Source organism: Chiloscyllium plagiosum, chromosome 1 (assembly GCF_004010195.1).
Source record: "Chiloscyllium plagiosum isolate BGI_BamShark_2017 chromosome 1, ASM401019v2, whole genome shotgun sequence".
Taxonomy (NCBI): domain Eukaryota; kingdom Metazoa; phylum Chordata; class Chondrichthyes; order Orectolobiformes; family Hemiscylliidae; genus Chiloscyllium; species Chiloscyllium plagiosum.
In genome coordinates, this window is record NC_057710.1 from 60,711,329 (window position 1) to 60,731,412 (window position 20,084).

General features: G+C 41.9%; 1 protein-coding gene across 4 annotated transcripts in view; it reads left to right on the forward strand.

The window, feature by feature from the left end:
• Positions 1 to 20,084, forward strand: part of akr1a1a (aldo-keto reductase family 1, member A1a (aldehyde reductase)) — a 68,141-nt gene that overhangs the window by 27,272 nt on the left and 20,785 nt on the right. For all 4 annotated transcript variants that reach the window (XM_043687816.1, XM_043687794.1, XM_043687824.1 and 1 more), the window contains one exon: positions 16,934 to 17,085. In XM_043687816.1, the coding sequence (XP_043543751.1) occupies positions 16,934 to 17,085 (152 nt within the window). The remainder of the gene's footprint in view (positions 1 to 16,933; positions 17,086 to 20,084) is intronic.

Consider the following 20,084-nt stretch of genomic DNA (forward strand, 5'->3'; position numbering starts at 1 on the left):
CCAATAAAGGAAAGCATACCAAACGCCTTCTTCACTATCCTATCTACCTGCGACTCCACTTTCAAGGAGCTATGAACCTGCACTCCAAGGTCTCTTTGTTCAGCAACACTCCTTAGGACCTTACCATTAAATGTATAAGTCCTGCTAAGATTTGCTTTCCCAAAATGCAGCACCTCGCATTTATCTGAATTAAACTCCATCTGCCACTTCTCAGCCATTGGCCCATCTGGTCCAGATTCTGTTGTAATGTGAGGTAACCCTCTTCGCTGTCCACTACACCTCCAAATTTGGTGTCATCTACAAACTTAATAACTGTACCTCTTGTGCTCGCATTCAAATCATTTAGTCAAAAGTAGAGGACCCAGCACCGATCCTTGTGGCACTCCACTAGTCACAGGCCTCCAGTCTGAAAAACAACCCTCCACCACCAACCTACCTTCTACCTTTGAGCCAGTTCTGTATCCAAATGGCTAGTTCTATGGAGAAAGAAACAGAGTTAATATTTCAACTTTGGGAACTTCCAAAGACTCTTCTTTGGGAATGAAAGGGGCTGGGAAATTATGGATTTTATGTTGTTGACAAAGGGGAAGCAGCAGCAAGTGGAACAGAATGTGATAATGTTCATAGCAAAATGCAAAGTGAGTTCTCATGCTGGTAAAGGAGAAATGGAGATGTAAAAATTGCTTTGAAAATATGTAAGCTTCAATAAGAAAAAATAGATAAACTCCAATGAAACGAAAGATAATGAGACACAAACCAGATCCAGAGAGGGTTGGGGGTTGGTAATTCAAAATGGAGAACAGCGTTCATACTTTGAAGTTGTTGAACTCTTGTGTTGAGTGCTAATAGCTTTGAAGGTGTAGAAAATGAAGTGCTGTTCCTCCAGCTTGCGTTGAGTTTCTCAGGACACGTCAGCAGGCTCGGGAGAGAAACATTGGCATGGTTTAGTGAAATGGCAAGCAACTGAAAGATCAAGGTCATTTTTACTGCTCTATAGAGAGAGCCGTTTAAAAACAGTCACTCAACCTCTGTTTGAACTCATCATTGGAATGGAGGGTGCATTATGAAAGTGAATACAGTGGACTAAATTGAAGGTAGTACAAATAAAATGCTGCTTCAGCTTGACGGTGAGTAAGGAGGTGGTGAATTGGGAGGTGTTACACCTTCTGTAACTGAATAGGAAGGTGCCATGGGGAGTGAGGGAATGTTAGGTGTAATGGAGAAGTAGGCCAGGGTGTTATAGCGGGAACATCCCTCCAGAATGTTGATGGGGATGGCGGGGAGGATGTTTGGTGGCAGCATACTTTGGAGGTATCGGAAATGGCAGAGAATAATCCTTTGAATGCAGAGAGTCACAGGCTGATCAGTGAGGACAAGGGGAACCCTATCTTTGTTCTGGGAGGGAGGAGAAAGTGAGGTCTGCAGATGCTGGAGATCAAAGTTGAAACTTTATTGCTGGAACAGCACAGCAGGCCAGGCAGCACCATCAGTGAGGACAAGGGGAACCCTATCTTTGTTCTGGGAGGGAGGGGAAAGGCTGAGGGCAGAAAGTGAGTGAGAAGTTGTAATTTGTCAGACACAGCTGTAGGCTTTGATAAAACCATATGACCTATGAGCAGAAGTAGGCCATTCAGCCCATTGAATCTGCTCCACCATTCAATGAGGTCATGGCTGATCCAATAACCCTCAATCCTCTTGACTTTTCCCTATAACCCTTGATTTCCTTACAAACTAAAAATCTGTCTATCCCAGGCTTGAATATACTTAACAACACAGCATTGACAGCCTCGACAGTAAAGAATTCCACAGATTGACTACACTTTGAAAGACTTCAAAAACAAAAGCTGGCACCTCAGAGTGGTCCAGGATGCAAGATTTAAAACAGATTACTTGATATTTAGTGCGTAGCTTCATTATCTGGTTATTGTGGTAACAAATGATCTGTATGTTAAGGGAGTAGAATCCTTTTCTATCAATGGAAACCTTGAAAGAGTGCTTTGTCATGTACTCAATTGCATTCAGCTCCTGTGGAAAGGTTTAGTAAGGTTTACTTCTAAAGGATAGACAGCTTTAGGGATGAGAAGCAAAAAACAGCCTCATAGTACTGCTGTAGCTTGGATGGATAACTGGGGTTAATATCTAATCTGGTTAAAACCAGTTCCTGCAAAAGCTGAGGTGGAGCATTTAAAAAAAGGCTCTGTACAACCAGCAAAAAACCAGAAGTCACATGACAACAGGTTATAGTCCAACAGGTTTAATTGAAAACACACAAGCTTTTGCAGCGCAGCCGCTTTGTCAGGACAGACTTAAGAAAGCAACTTGCAGAGTGGTGAGGAAGTTCAGTAACTGAGAGTGGCAGATGTTTCTTTGTATCTCCTCTTCTGTTTTCCTAAATATTTTCACAGAGCAGTATGGGCAGGAGAAGACCAAGGGCAGGAGAAGATTAAGGGATTAACTGGAAAACCACGAGATAGAAGTAAATGTCAGTGAATTAGAGATTACAGTTAATGGAAAGGGAGTATCCTGAAGATTAAGTCATTAGAAAAAATAACAAGACTAAATAAATTATGATTGGGATCAGTTGAGTGTAATTTGTGACCTGTCACATGTGGGATGTCATGGCCCCATCAGAATCCTTGATGACTGTGTGTGTGTATATGCAGATGCAGTAAGTGCTCCCAACTGCAGAAGTTTGAGCTCCGTGTTTCGGAACTGGAGCAGCAGCCGGAGAAATGTGGCACATCTGTGAGGTTGTGAGTTTTGTGGACAGCACATTTAGAGAGGTGGTCATACTACAGTTCAAGGAACTGAAGGAAAGATGCTAATGGGTGACCACTGGATAGTCAGAGAATCAGGCAGGTAGTTCAGGAGTCTCCTAGAGTCCGGCCTCCAAATCAGTTTTCCATTTTGGAAGCTGACTAGGGAACTGGTTGCTCAAGGGAGTACTAACAAACCCAAGCTTCTGACACCACAAGCGTCCTGACTGCACAGGCAGGGAGGAAGAAGGAAGCAGGAGCAATAGTGATAGGAATTAATTGGATAGTGGAACAGACAGGCTCCATGTTGGGAGGAATTTAAACCGGTTCAGCAGGGGGAAGGGACGCCGTATTAGTACAATAAAGACAGCATACCTTAGTAAAGGAATCAAGGCAGAGAAAGTTCAGCCATGTGGAATCACAAGGGAATAAGGCAAAGCTGGATGGCCCTAATCTATAATACTCTTAGCATTAAACTAACAATGTCGATTGGCACGTGTGCTATTACAGAGATGTGGTTAAGGGAAATGCAGGATTGGCAACTGTACATTGAGAATCTAAGTACAGTCTTCAGGCAAGACAATAAATCTACAGAAAAATGGGGCATTCAAAATGGCATTAGCAAGTACAGCCCAACATGTTCCCTTTAAGGTGAAACAGGAACAACAAGCGCAGGACAGCCTGGATATCGAAAACACTCAAGACTGGATAAAAAGGAAAAGAGAGACTTTTAGCAGGTATAATGTGAGCAAATCATTGGACACCCGAATGAATGATAGGAAGTGCATGGGGAAAACAGTTAGGAGAGCAAATACAGGGCCTGGGTGAGACCGCATCTGTCTACCGTACCTACAGAAGAATATTAATATGTTGGAAAGAGAGCAGAGGGGTTTCCTTGACTAATACCAGGAATGAATGAATTATCTTATGGGGAAAGGCAAGATAGGCTCAGCCTGTATTCTCTAGAGTTTAGAAGAGTCAGGCAGGTTGTAATTGAAGCATACAAGACCCTGAGGGGACTTGATCTGGTGGATGTGAAATAGATGATTCCTCTTGTTGGAGAATCTAGAATTAGGCATCACAATTTAAAAATAAGGATGGCCCATTTAAGACATATGGAGGAATTTTTCTTTCTCCCAGAGAGTATCTTTGTAATTCCTTCACTCAGAAGGCATTGAATGCAGAATCTTTAAATATTTTTAAGGTAAAAGTAGATAGATTCTTGACTAACGGAGTGATGCAGGATAATTGGGAACATAGAGTCAATGTTAAAATCAGATCAGCTATGCTTTTGTTGAATCACATAGCAGGGTGAAAGGGCCAAATGGCCTACTCTTGTTCCTTGTTCATATGTTTGTACAGAAGGTTACATTGGTTAAACAGCACAGAAACAGACTGTTCATACCAAAAAACCCATGTTGGTGCTGTCACTCCACTTGAGCCTCCTCGCAGTGAATTGATCATCTTACCTTTTTAATCATTACCAACTCCCTGTAGTTCAGATAGAAAACACTGATGCAGATACAACCAATAGTGTTCTGTTGAAAAGCTTTGAAGGTTAGGGTCCAAAACTGGATTGTTCTCCAAGCTATGGGCTAATTGACTTGGGTCACGAAAATTGGAGAATTAAACACAATGTTCAAAGAATTGTGTGGGAAGTTGAGATTTTGATCCAATTGAAAGAGGGATAGATTTTGACAAGATGAGCACCACTGAAATTGGGCTGGGATAAATGGTCCTGATGAATGTGGAGAGGGTTTAAACTAAAAAAGAGGGAGTTCAGGTAAAGGAAATGTTGAAATTTAAAGAATAAAAGATAAGATATTATCCTCAAAGTCTTCAGAAGGAGGGGGGCACTGCAGAGGCTGGAGTGCATTATTTCTCCCTTCAATTCCATTTTAATTTAATCCCTGTCCTCTTTCTTTTCTACGACCCCATATTTGTTATTGCTGCACCGCCTTGGTAGATCATACTTGTTAACTGTTCTTTAAATTAGTAACACTGGTGATTTATGATGGTTTGATTAAAATAGATCAAAGCCATGGAGCAGTATAATGACGAGCACAGCAATAGTACATCAGCAAATATCATCACAATGAGATAGATCAATTTGTGACATGAATAGAAATAAATGGTTTAGAGACAATGCAGCTAGAGTTTATAGCATACAGTGGATACTGCCATCCCACAATCTCGACTGAAAAGACAATGCAAAGCCTGCCCATGGGAAGGAAGGGTGTTCCACAGTCACTTAGTTGGCTTTACCTGGGATTTCTGCTCATTAAAAGGAAGTCTGCCATCAGATCTGTCTCCATTTAACTAGGTGGAAGCTGTATAGCGCCCCAGCAGTGCCAGACAAGTACAGAGATCACTGCTGAGACAAAAGACAGGCTATTGGAGCCAAGTACCAAGGTAAGGGGAAAAGATAGTTTTTGTTGGCTGCGGGCTGACAGGACTTAGATAAGATGGCTGGAAGGCTGAGACACCATGGCGTTGCACTGAGGTCAAAATGGGAAACCAAAGGTGTTAGCTTATCCAGTTGGCACGAGTGGATCTCCCCTTGCTATAGTAATGACAGAGGAAAGTTGTGCCCCCATATAAATGGCCAAATTAATTTTAAGATAAATATGAAATGGAACTGTTTTACTTTCCACAGATGCTACCTGATCTGATGAGTAGTTAAGGTACCTATTTTTTTTCAAAGAATGTTTAGTTCCAAAGGCTAGCTAGTACTAAAACCCTCCAGCACACCCAATGATACACATGACCCTTTGAGCCTGCTCTACCATTCGACAAGATCATGGCTGATCTGTGTGTTTTTAATTCAACATTTCCATCTACCCCCAATAAACTTCAATTCCCTTGCACAACAAAAATCTACCTCTGCCTTAAAAGTATTCCATGATCCTACTTCCACCACCTTCCAAGGCAGAGTTCCAATTTCCCCAATTCAGTCCTTGAAGGGCAACCTCTAATTTTAAAACTGCAGCCCCCCCCCCCCCAGTTCTAGACTCACTCACAAGAAGAAAAATACTTTTGTTGAGTATATTGTTGAGATTATTCAGATCCTTACACATTTCAGTCAAGTCACTCCTCATGCTCCTAAATTCTAAATGGAAAGAAGCACAACCTGTCCAACCCATTTTCATAAGAAAAACCTGCTCATTCCAGATATCAATCGAGCAAACTTCTCTGAATCACCTTCAATTAATTTATTTGCTTTTTTTAAAAATAAGGAGACTAAAACTGCACACAGTATTTGAAATGTGGTCTCACCTGTACTCTACATAACTGAAGACAACATCTTTAATTTTATGAAAGGTAATACAGCATACACTAGAAATTTGAAATAAAAAGAAAATGGAGAAACCTCCAGTCTGGCAGCATTTTTGGACAGTTAATATTTTGAGTTTGATATGACATCTTCAGAGCTGAAAACTGGAAAATTTATGCTGTTGACATAGGGGGAGGAGGAGAGAGTGGAACAGATGGACAGAGTGCCCAAAGCAAAGGACAATTTCTTAACAACATCCTTTTCCACTATGCTCATGTCATCATCTAGGTCATTAATGTAAATTGTAAAATGTTGAGACTCATACTTTTGTGTGACTCCAGTTCTGCCAATCAGACATTTTTAACAAGCCCATAAGTCATAGCACAAGTTGGCCATTCAGCTCATCAAATCTGCTCTGCCATTCAAGGTGCTCAATTTTGTTTTCCTGCCTTCTCCCATTGCCCTTGATTCCCTTATTGATTAAAAATCTGTATCACAAACTTGACAACTGTATCAATGAGGCAGAAAACTCAGAAAGGGATCATGCTGTAAGGTTGAGTGAGATAGGGGTTGATGGGAATGGTGAGAGCAGGAACAAATTAAAAATACTATACATGAATGCACCGAAGCATTAGACATAAGATGGATGAGCTTGAGGCTCTTTTGGAAATTGGCAGATACGATATTGTGGGGATAACTGAGACGTGGCTTCAAGCGGACAGGGCCTTGGAAATGAATATTCAAGGCTACACGTGTTATTGTAAGGACAGACTGACGGGCAGAGGGGGTGGGGTGGCCTTGTTGCACTGAGCCATAGAGGGTGTTGATGGTAATGGCTGACTGAGGTATTATCCTGTCAAAAAGTTACAGGTTGTGGTTTAATGCATGTCTGCCTCTCCTGATGCTGTGGTCTACAGCACTACATGAATACGCAGTTTCGAGCTGCAATATCTGCAATGTAATTATGCTGTCTGTTCCCCAATTCTCAGTGAGACCCATTCGCTCATCAGGCCTGCACTCAGTGACCTAACCTGGTTTCTATGTGGGAATACTTCAATTTTCATACTCACATCCTGCTGAACTGTTTTGTTGTTGTGCTGCCAGGCGACACGAACACCAACTAGCCACCAAAAGACATGATATCGCCATCAGAACGGTTTGAGGGCGTGCCGTACAGGATTTGGACAGATTTGAACAGATTTGGGGTGCAAAATGTCCCAACAGATTCCATCACTTGGCAGTTAGTGACCTAGATCTTCAAATAAAACAGGTCACAAAATTCATTTAATTTTGTTTCCTTGTGGTTGGTTAAATTAAAAGAAATGGCTTTAAACATTACTAAAGAGGTTTTGAGGTTTGAAGCTGATTCACAAATTTGCTAACAAGTTTAGAAAGACAAAGGTAGGGCATACTTTTAGAATTAACATGTAGATTCAAAGTTTGTGCGAAGATTTGTAGCTCGGGTGCTCGTTGTTGTGGTTCTCTTCGCCGAGCTGGCAGTTTTTGTTGCAAACGTTTCGTCCCCTGGCTAGGCGACATCATCAGTGCTTGGGAGCCTCCTGCGAAGCGCTTCTTTGATGTTCCTCCGGTGTTTATAGTGGTCTGTCGATGTGTTTGTTGATGGAGTTTGTGGATGAATGCCATGCCTCTAGGAATTCCCTGGCTGTTCTCTGTCTGGCTTGCCCTACAATAGTAGTGTTGTCCCAGTCGAATTCATGTTGCTTGTTGTCTGCGTGTGTGGCTACTAAGGATAGCTGGTCGTGTCGTTTCGTGGCTAGTTGATGTTCATGTATGCGGATTGTTAGCTGTCTTCCTGTTTGTCCTATATAGTGTTTTGTGCAGTCCTTGCATAGTATTTTGTACACTACATTAGTTTTGCTCATGCTGGGTATCGGGTCCTTCCACACACGCAGACAACAAGCAACATGAATTCGACTGGGACAACACTACTATCATACGGCAAGCCAGACATAGAACAGCCAGGGAATTCCTAGAGATAAGAAAGTTAAATTAGAAGAATGAAAATGAAGGGAGAACTTAGGGATGTATACAACTGTCTTAATACATTGCAATATTTCGGTGTGAGAAATGCCAAAACCTTTTTTATTTCATTTGCAAAATTGGCTCGGCAGATGGCGTGCCCGGTGAACACGTGGGTAATGCTCGTTCAGACTAAGATGGTTGGCACAGCTTGAGAGGTCTGTGCAGTGCTGTCACATGAGGGAGCAAGAGATTATGCAGATGTCAAACAGGCTATTTTGCGTGCTTATGAATTGGTACGAGAAGAATATAGACAGAGGTTCAGAAATATAGAGACGGAACCAGGTCAGACTTATATTGAGTTTGAAAGAAATAACCACAGTCATTTTGATAAATGTGTGCAGCCCATAAAAATGGATAAGACCTGTGAGGCCCGATGGGAGATTATTCTGCTGGACGAGTTTCAAGACTCACTTCCAGAGACGGTAAAAATTCATGTGAATGAACAGGAAGTTCAAGAAGTGAGAAGCGCAGCAGAAATGGCAGTTAAGTATGCATTGGTGCATGAGATGAAATTTAGTTTCTGGGAGGATTTTCATCCTGTTGAGGGATAGAAATTGGGAGAAGGGCAGATCCTACGCTACAAAACATAGAGAAAAGCACACTGGCAATAGTTTACCACCGGTGAAAAAGAAGCCCAAGGGGGTTGAAAGCTGGTGAACGGCCTCAGGCGTTCTCACTATAACGGAGCAGAACACATAAAATTACAGTAGCGATGATTTAAGAAGGGCACTAGGAAAAGTTGTTTTCACTGCAGTAAGCTGGGACACACAGTGCTGGGGGTTGAAGGAAGAAACTTTGGGAAAAGATGTGGCAAAAAAGTTTAAGCCAGTGGGATGAGTGAACCTGGTAAAGGAGACCCCAAGTAGAGCCGAGGAGCTGCAAGAGAGTGCACACCCGAGGCAGGGGCGATGTATGGAGTCAGTGCCTGATATCTATAAAGAATTTGCCTCCGTAGATAAACCTTACTAAGAAAAAATGGGGTGTGGGGGGAGGACAATAAGTTATAATTTTGCAAGATACGGGATCTGTTCAGTAGCTAATAGTTGAGAAGCAAGGAACCGGAAAGCCACAACAGATCAGGCAGCATCCGAAGAGCAGGACAATCAACATATCAGGCATAAACCTATCGTCAGAAATGTGGCGGGGGGGACAATGGGGCTGAAAGATAAATACGAGGGTAGGAGCTGGGCTGGCTGGAGGGTCACTGGGAGGGAGATACGAAAATGCAGGTGGGAGTGACAGTGATATGTCGGAGGGGAAGGTGGAGTGGAAAGATAGGAAGGAAAATGGTCAGTTAGAACAGTTCAAAAGGGCAGTGGTAAGTTGAACGGTTGGATCTGGGATGAGGTTGGGGAGCGCAGATTTTGAAATTGATGAAGTCAACGTTGATGCTGTATAGTTTGAGAGGTCCAAATGTCCTACCACCTATCCACTGCACCCTCGTCTCTGACCTGTCACCATCACCCCCACCTGCATCTACCTATTGCCTTCCAAGCTACCTCCCACCCAGCTCCATCCCCACCCTCCTATTTATTTCACAACCCCTTTCCCCCTCCCTTACCCCGCACTTTTCTGATGAAGGACTTATGCCTGAAACGTCAACTCTCCGGCCCCTCGGATGCTGCCGACCTGCTATGCTTTTCCAGCCCTACACTTTTCAACTCTGATCTACAGCACCTTCAGTCCTCACTTTCTCTCGGCCTCCAATTGCAAGAGATGGAAGTATTTTTAATCTTTCTGACATGTTACTCAACAGCGTGATAATTTGTGGAATGGGGACAGAAATTAAGCATTCCCTGTTTTACATTAGGTTGGAGTGCCAAATCAAGTTTGGGGAAGTAACAGTGAGATTGAGTGACAGGGTGTCAGTTCCAGGAATGCAGTTTATTCTTGGGAATGATTTAGCAGGATCCAAGGTAGGAGAGGCACCCCTTGTGGTGGTGAAGCTAAAGTAAGACCAGGGAACTGGGCAATTAAAAGAAAAATACCCAGGGATTTTTCCAGACTGTGTATAACAAGATCCCACTGTCATAAGTTACAACAGGAAGGAAAACCGAAAGAAAAAGCTAAAGGAGTTGATGCACGGAAGACTCAGGCTAAAGCATTCCTAGTGGCCGGAATGCACAAGGACGTGGTTAATTTTTGTTGTACATGTCATACATTCCAAATGGTAGGTAAGTCACAGTCAATATTAAAACCAGCACCTTAGTTGCCAATTCCTGTATTCGAAGAACCTTTCACGCGGGTTATAATTAGTTGTGTCGCTCCCCTTTCCAAATTAAAGTGGAAACCAATATCTGCTGATCATAATGGATGTGTCCACCAAATTTCCAGAGGCAATTCCATTACGGAGTGTTAAGACAAAAGGGGAGGTGGAGGAGTTGGTAGCTTTCTTTACTCGCTATGGGCTACGCAGCGTGATTCAGTCAGACCAAGGGTCTCATTTTACCAGCTATTTAAGGACATCTTGGATAGCTTCGGCACACTCAGTTTAAATCAATTGCATCGCATCCCGAATCCCAGGGAGTTTTGGAAAGTTGGCATCAGATGCTGAAGATGATATTAAGGGCGTACTGTCAGAATTCCTGAATGATTGGAATAAAGGTGTCTCATTATATTGTTTGCCATTAGAGATGCCCCACATAAATCTACTCACTTTACTTCCTTTGAGTTAATATTCGTATATGAAGTGAGAGGTCCTTTGAAATTAATTAACTATAAACTGACAGGACCGAAATCGGAGATCTTACACTTCGATTATGTATCTGAGGTGAGGGAGAAATTAGATGGCGTAGGTGAGTTAGCTAAATAGCACCTGAAGAGGACACAGCATGGAATGAAGCAGGTGGCAGATAAAAACTCTGAAACTTTGACGATTTCCCGTGGGGATGACGTGTTGGTATTGCCACCAGTGGTAGGAAATCCCTTCAAAGCCAGGTTTACTCGCCCCTTTCAAATTAAAAAATGTTGAGTCATTTCAACTACCTTTTAAAGATACCGGAGATGACAAAAAAAGTTAGAGTACGTCATGTGAATGAATAATGCTCCAGACACATTTAAGACTCAGGAACAGAGTTGTGGCCAGATGTACAAATTGTGTAGTTTATCTATATGATGTAGTGTTCTTTAGCAAGTGATTGAAAGCTCACATGTTACAGTTGGCAGAGCATGTTGAACGATTACAAGAAGCAAACTTGGTAATAAACTTAAAGAAAACAGAATTCACGGAGGCAGAGGTGACGTTGTCGGGACATTACATTGGCCATATGAGGTTGGCCCCATGGAACACAAAGACGAAGGGCTTTGAGGAATTTCCACGACCATCCTCGAAGAAAGAGGTGCTTCGGTTTTTGGAACTGAGTGGAATCTATCGGAAGTTTGTTCCAAACTTCAGCAGCGTATTGGCATCTCTGATGGGTTTATTAAAGAAGAACACAGAATTGTGGTGGACAGAACAATGCCAGGAGACATTTGAGAATTTTAAAGCAGGATTAATCACCGCACCAGTTTTAGCTGAACCAAATATTTTGAAAAACTTTGAAAATTGCATTTGATGCTCGGGATATAGGGCTCGGAGATGTATTGATACAGTAAAATGATGATGGAATGGAATGGCCAATTAACTACTTGCCGAAAAAACTCAATATCCGCCAGAAAAAAAAATGCAACATCTCCATTATTGAAAAGGAATGATTAGGTTTCGCACTGGACTGACAATATATGGAATGGCCAATTAGCTACTTGCCGAAAAAACTCAATATCCGCCAGAACAAAAAATGCAACATCTCCATTATTGAAAAGGAATGATTAAGTTTCGCACTGGACTAACAATATTTTAATGTTTATATGATAAACAAATTGTCAGAGATGATCGTGGACAATGACAAATCTCTCGCATTTTTTTGAATATTTAAAGAACAGAATATAAGAGGATTTCATTGCAGTCTTATTTTACCGACTTTAAACTTACAAAATGTATATACTGTGGGTCCTACAATGTGATAGCAGATGGGTTATCGCAGATTTAAAGGAAAAAGTTTAGATAAGATTTGACTCATTGCAATGTTAGTTATGTGTGCAAAATTAATATATTTTGTATAGATGAGATTAATACTTTTGTAATTCATAATAATGGGATTAAGAATTAGAGGAAAATAAATGAAGCCATCTTTTCATCCTGCTGTTTCATGTTTTTTTTTTTCCTGAAGTGGGGAGGTGTTATGAAGCCGAAATCATGTCCGGTCACTTTAAGACAGAGCGGGTTTTGTTGAATAGACAGTACAGCCACAGATGCCAGCTGAAGGTCGTTTATCAGAAATTGCCGCTTGACCTTTATCAGGTGGGGATGTAGGTTGAGAAATGGCAAATGGAGTTTAATGTAGACGTGTGAGGTCTTGCATTTTGGAAACTCAACTCAAGGTCGGAGTTTCATGGTGAATGGGAGGGTCTTAAGGGGTGGAGTGGGCAGAGAGACCTTGGGGTTCAGTGGATGGTTCTCTAAGATTGGAGTCACGGGTAGACAAGGCTTTTGGCACATTGGCAGAGTGCTTAATCAGTAGAGCTGTGAGAGACGAAGAAATGGCGATGCTGAAACACAAGGACTGGCAGCAATCACTTATTTCCAAACAAGACATTGATAGGGTGAGAAATTCCATACGTCACTCAGGATTGATTGGTTTGATTTATTGCCACATGTACCTCAGTACAGGGAAACACTTTATTTATGAGCAGTGGAGGCAGATCATATTAAGCATGGCCAGGCAGATCGTAGGTTGGAAGTAGACTTCGACAGAGTAAGGCATAGAGGATACACTGAAAAGGACAAAATTAAAAATCACACAACACCAGGTTATAGTCCAACAGGTTTAATTGGAAGCACAGTAGCTTTCGGAGCGACGCTCCTTCATCAGGTGATTGTGGAGGGCTCAATCGTAACACAGAATTTATAGCAAAAACTTGCAGTGTGATGTAATTGAAATTATACATTGAAGAATTGATTGTCTGTAAAGCCTTTCATCTGTTAGAATACAGTGATAGTTTCACTTCTTTCATGTGTAAATCACAAAACCCTTTTTTTATAAATTGCATTCGCGGGTTAGCTGTTAACAATGGTGATAGATAGACAATAAGTTGAAGGTGTTAGCCCCCTGTGTTCTCTGTCTTTGCCCTGATGTTTAGATTGATTCTAATCTAAAAAGTGCGATGACAGAATTTTACATAACTTCATGCAGTTTTTGAGCTCAGAGTTTTCTATGAATGTAAGCAGTTTTTGAGTAAAGTGCAATGTAACTCTGCAAGTACAAAAAAACTTCACGCCACAAAATATATGTGTGCATGTGGGTCTTTGTCTGTGTGTGTCTGTCTGAGGTAGGGGTTGTGAGTGTGAGGAAGTGTGTGTGTGTAGTGAGTGCAGAGTGTCTTAAGTCTGTGAGGGGGTGCATGTATGGGAGTGTATGTGTCTATAAGGGTGTGCGTGGGTGTCTGTGTGCGCGTCTGTGTGTACCTGTGTCCGTGTGTATGTGAGTGTGTGTGTGTGTAGGAATATCTCTCTATGTGTGCGTGTAGTGCAATGGTGATCACCTGTAATGTGACATGAACCCAAGGTCCCGGTTGAGACCCTCCCTATGGGTACAGAACTTCGCTATCAGCCTCTGTTCGGCCACTTTCCTCTGCTGCCTCTCCCGAAGTCAGCCTTGGAGGATGGTCACCCGAAAGTCCGAGGCTGAGTGTTCTGGACCACTGAAGTGTTCCCCCGAGAATGCAACTTTCAAAAAAAGTGTTTTGTGATTTACACATGAAAGAAGTGAAACTATCACTGTATTCTAACAGATGAAAGGCTTAACAGACAATCAATTCTTCAATGTATAATTTCAGTTACATCACACTGCAAGTTTTTGCTGTAAATTCTGTGTTACGATTGAGCCCTCCACAATCACCTGATGAAGGAGCGTCGCTCCGAAAGCTAGTGCGCTTCCAATTAAACCGGTTGGACTGTAATCTGGTGTTGTGTGATTTTTAACTTTGTACACCCCAGTCCAACACTGGCATCTCCGAATCATGAATAGGACAAGCACTAGACAAGATCAACATGAATAAGATCAGCATTATTTGAACTTAGAGAGTCCATTCATCAGTCTAACGTGACTTTCCTAATAGTTTATATGTCTTAATTAACTCTCCCACATGGATGAGAAGTCGGCACGGCGGCACAGTGGTTAGCACTGCTGCCTCACAGCGCCAGAAACCCGGGTTCAATTCCTGCCACAGGTGACTCTCTGTGTGAAGTTGGCATATTCGCCCCGTGTCTGTGTGAGTTTCCTTCACTTTCCTCCCACAGTCCAAAAATGTGCAGGTTAGCTGAACTGGCCAAGTTAAATTGCCCGTAGTGGTAGGTGAAGGTGTAAATGTAGGGGGATGGGTCTGTGTGGGTTGCGCTTTGGTGGGTCGGTGTGGACTTGTTGCGCCGAAGGGCCTGTTTCCACACTGTAAGCAATCTAATCTAATTGGCATGTGAACCCGTACAGAACGTTATGTTGTTCACAATCTCCAACAGCAGCCACAATACCTTCCATCTGAAACAGCTAACCGTTCCCGCCAGATTTCGCCCAACATAGAGAACACCAGGCTGTCACCTCGGAGATGGAACATGCCTTCTTGAGACTTCACACAAGACATATGACTTCCCCCCTCACCGCGAGTAAACCACATTAAAGTCCCACGCGTGTATCATGAGCGATGGCGCCACGAGGTACAACGTGGAGCAATCTGTCTGTGCAGCCTCTGCTCCAGTTGTTCATCATGTTAGAGCATCAATTAGGAGACAGTGAGGACTGCCCATGCTGGAGATCAGAGTAGACAGTGGTTTGCTGGAAAAGCACAGCAGGAGAGTCAACATTTTGGGCATAAGCCATTCATCAGGATCAGCACCAATTATCCTATTCTGCCCCTGTGTAAGTGCATTGAGGTAGGAATGGCCTCCTACTGTTCCTATATAAGTGGCTCAACTGACTAAATAGCCTCCTACTGTTCCTGTATAAGTGGGTCAAAAGGCTGAATGGCCTCATTCTGTTTCTGTGTAAGTGACTCAAAGGACTGAATTACTTCTTCCTTGTCCGGTTGGACATGGCAAAGGGCCGGATTGGGTTACCTCTGGTTCCTGTTGGACAGCTCGATGTGCTGACAAATGTGATGATGCTGCAGCTTTAAGAGTTTATTTTGTCCTGGTTTCTTTTAAGAGAGAGATTGAACCAGCTGGCTAGTTAAGAACAGGTAAACAGCGAGGGAGACCTTGGGTTTATTTTAATGCAGCCTGAATGGGTGTGGCCAGCTCTCACAGCTTCGGATCTCTGGGTTTTGGTTTCTCAGCAACATCAGAAAATATTGGGGTCTACATAGAGTTGGCAGCTTCAGGGAATGTCTCCTGGCTGCTACTCTGTCTGAATTTTCTCTTGCTGCTGTTTTTAATTCCTGGATTGTAGAAATGTTTGTGACATTCTGTGTCTGAATATTCCTTTTTGCCAAGGGCTGTGTTTACGCGATTTTCCTATATTGGAACAGTTCATTAGTAATCGCTCCACGATCTAGGTGAGTACCGAACCTGAGGACACAGCTTAAAAATACGGGGTAGATCATTTAGGACAGAGATGAGGAGAAACTTGTTCACCCAGAGAGTGGTGGCTGTGTGGAATGCTCTGCCCCAGAGGGCAGTGGAGGCCCAGTCTCTGGATTCATTTAAGAAAGAGTTGGATTGAGCTGTCATAGATAGTGGAATCAAGGGTTATGGAGATAAGGCAGGAACAGGATATTGATTAGGAATGATCAGCCATGATCATATTGAATGGCGGTGCAGGCTCGAAGGGCTGAATGGCCTACTCCTGCACCTATTGTCTATTGTCTAAATACTTAATTATTCTCTATCCCTTTTCACCATGAGTTCTTATTTTTCCCACAATAACCTTTGATCAAGTGCCTTCTGGAACTCAAAGTACTGTATGTTTACAGGCTCCCCTCAGCACTTGCTATATCTTCCAAGTTGTCTAATAATATAGTTATATATGTTGTAGTAAAGAGGTGAGCCAGGTCAACATCATAGAATGAGTTCTCTGATTGGGGCTGTTAACCTGATCCTATCAGGGAACCCTGGTTGACAAATAAAAGCAAGAGTGTCAGATATGTTGTTCACTCTCAGAGCTGGCTTTGAGGGAGCAGGATCAGTGTCAAGGACTCTCTACATGTAAATGCAGGGTGATTTGGCGACGGGATACCTGCCTCTGAATTCTCTTATTCGAGTTCGCATACCAGCAGCAACTACAATGCCTTGCTGTCCTTAGATATTAATAAAGCCACTACATTGAGTAATTTATGTTAAATACTTATCAATTTAGTGACTGTCAATGAAACCACACCTTTCTGGTCTGTTCTAAACTTTTCTGATGTTTCTTTTTCCCCCTTGCATCCCAACATTCCCCATCATTACAACTCTCCATTTCTTGACTGGCACTGAAAATGCTTTATCTAAAAGAAAAATTAAGTGTTGGAGTGTCTTCTTACTTCTTCTTTGAACTATTTCTTCAAGTCTTGTGTATACTAAACACACATTTAATTTCACATCACCAATCAAACTTCTGCTCTAATATGCAAGAAAGTGTGATTACCAGTGTGACAACATGACCTAGTGTCATATTGATTGCATGTTACTGATCAAAGTCTCAATAGGTGCACAAATAAACAAGTTTCCCCAGAAGGTGTATCCGTTCCTGATTTTATTCAGTGGCGATTGGAGCTTATATCATAAAACAGCAAAGAGATTATGTAAGTCAATTGAATTAATTTTTTTTGTTACCTCATTGTTTTTCTGTAGTCTATCAAGCGGGAGGACATTTTCATTACATCCAAACTTTGGAACACCAAGCATCACCCAGATGATGTAGAAGCAGCATGTCGTAAGACACTGGAGGACCTACAACTAGACTATCTAGATCTATATTTGATGCACTGGCCAATGGCATTTGAGTATGTCCTGATGCACCTATCCAATTTTGCTCCAGTTATTAAACCACCACCACTGTGTTGTGTTTCTAAAGTTTAATAATTCAAACTATAATTGTCTCATCATTGACTAATATGGCAGTCCTAGTAAACAAAAACAAACTAGGTCAAAATACAATGTTAAATTTTCCTCATATTTGCTGTTGGATGGTAAAGATTTGTGGTTTGAGATTAGTAAACTATGGGAATATATGGAAATACTGCAATAATCAAATCACAGGAAAGTGAGTCACTGCTAATGAATCTCATAGTCCTGAAGCCCTGCAACACACCAATAGAGAGTAACTCCTATTTAGTTCCTCTTAAGACAAAATTGATGATCTCTGTACTAAAATAATTAAAATGGATAATATTGACAGTTTCCTGTCAATATGGATGGCACGCTGGCTCAGTGGCTAGCATTGCTGCCTTACAGTGCCAGAGACCTGGATTCGATTCCAGCCTCGGGCGACTTGTCTGTGTGGAGTTTGCACATTCTCCCTGTGTCTGTGTGGATTCTCTCTGGGGGCTCCGGTTTCCTCCCACAATCCAAAGATGTGCAAGTTAGGTGAATTGGCCATGCTAAATTGCCCATAGTTTTCAGGGATGTGTTGGTTACATGCATTGGTTGGTTGAATGTCGAGAGGTGGGGTGGGGGAATGGATCTGGGTGGGTTCCTCTTCGGAGGGTCGGCATGGACTTGTTGGGCCAAAGGGTCTGTTTCCAAACTGTAGGGATTCTATTCTATAACTATAGTGCATCAAACACTCAGGATTTGCTTTATTTTCTCTCTTGCATTTTGAGTAAAAATTGAAAATTGTTATAGAATCCTGGAATCATCAAAGTATAGATTAAGGTCATTCAGCCTGCCATGTCTTTGCTGGCTGCCTATAGAAATAACTCAATAAGTCTCATTTGCTTGCCTTTCCTTGCAGCCCTGCAAACATTTTCCCTCCAGATAATTATCAAATTCTCTCCTAAAGTTGCAATTGAATCTGCCTTCCAAAAGCTTGTCTACCATTTATACAAAAAGTCAAATTAATTCTTCAAAATAAAATACTACATCCTTTCATAACGAGTCTCATTTATTCCTTGTCCCATAGAACATACCAGATCTCATCAAACATCTCTCAAAATAATAAGACAGTTCTTCGGTCCATGTTTGATCATGTACTTCCCAAATACCAACTCTACCGTCTTCCCATTACAGCATTTAGATGTTTACTAAATGAGTCCAATCTACTGGCCTCAAGAATCCAGATATGTTGCAGTTATTGATCACTCCTCTTAGAGAAATTCACCTTGATAGTTATAGGGTAGAATATCTGACATATTACACTCAGTTTACTTTTTCTGTACTATTACAATGTTTGTTTATGATACCACTATTTTTTGTATCCCATTAAATGACTCCAAGTGAGTTGACAAAGATCTGGAAATGGAGTATTATGTGAATAAGTGTGAAATTGCGACAAAAAATAGGTTTTATATGTTTTTAAATATATATTTTACCTCCAGAAAAGTCCCTCCTCAGAGTTTATTTTAACATCAAAACCGTTTATCATGAACTGGAGTTTGCAGTAGAAAATGACTGACGTGATTATTCCTAACTCAGCCAAACAATTAATTGAATTCGACCAGAATTGTTTGGTATTCTAGAACAAGAGCACAGCAGTTCAGGCAGCATCCAAGGAGCTGCAGTAACAATGGTTTGACTCTTTCAACTTTCTTTACTGTCCAAAATTTGTTCATTCATCAAGTTATCCTCCAAGTGCATTATTTTGTTTGTTCTAATGAGCTTTTAGATAAAATCTTCTAGCAACGATCTTGCTAGCAGACTGAACTTTTGCTCTATTAGCAGCATGACTGAGATGCACTTCCTGTCCCTTGTCCTGAGCACATTACAGATCACTTTAGCCCCCAGAAGATCTGAATTCTGTCTTTAAACTCTCCACTCTTAGTCTGGAAGAGGTGAGAAAGGAAGCAAGTGGAAATTTTAACTATTATCATGAGACTGGTTCTTCATATTTAACCAAAATTTTAAACTTAGCTATTGCAAGAGGTAAATGCCTTTCCATTTGCTTACTAATTTCAGTTTAGCTGCTTTACTAACTACCAAAGATTAGATATAACCCACTCATTCCGAACTAGGAGAAAGTGAGGACTGCAGATGCTGGAGATCAGAGCTCAAAAATGTGTTGCTGGAAAAGCGCAGCAGGTCAGGCAGCATCAAAGGAACAGGAGAATCGACGTTTTGGGCGTAAGCCTGAAGAAGGGCTATTGCCCGAAACGTCGATTCTCCTGTTCCTTTGATGCTGCCTGACCTGCTACGCTTTTCCAGCAACACATTTTTAAGCTCATTCCCCTGAACCCCAACTCTACCAGTTTTGCTCTGACCCTGGCCTCTGGCCTTCAGTGTCTTTCCTGAGGCTTTTTGGTCCATCTGCCACACACACCTGACTCTTCCTATATCCTCTGACCCACCTTCCAATGTGAATCTGATCTCTAATACCCTGCTAAACCCAGCTTCCAACCTGCCTGTAACCCAAAGTCAATGTTTCTGATGCACTTCTGCCTTGGCTAGGTAACAAAGTTTCCTGGCTGTGTACCCTGATCTTTCTTATACCTCTATGGACTCCAATTTTCCTCTCTCAACTTCCTCAATCTGTCCAGTTCCAGATTCTGACCTGCTGCCTCATTACCCTCCTCTCTCATTACCACATTTACTCTAAAATGAAAATAATCTAGGTCTTGGTCTACTGACTCATAAACAATTATTCGGACTGGGCTCAGTCAAAGAGACAGGTTTTAAGGTATTCTAGAGACAACAATGGCATCTCCCAAACAATGTGAAAAATTGCTCATGTATATCCTGTCCAGAAAGATGATAAATCCAACCTATCCAATTATTGCCCCATCAGTCTCCTCTTACTCACAAAGACAGTGATGACCAGCGTTGTCAACAGTGCTAACTCAGCAAAACC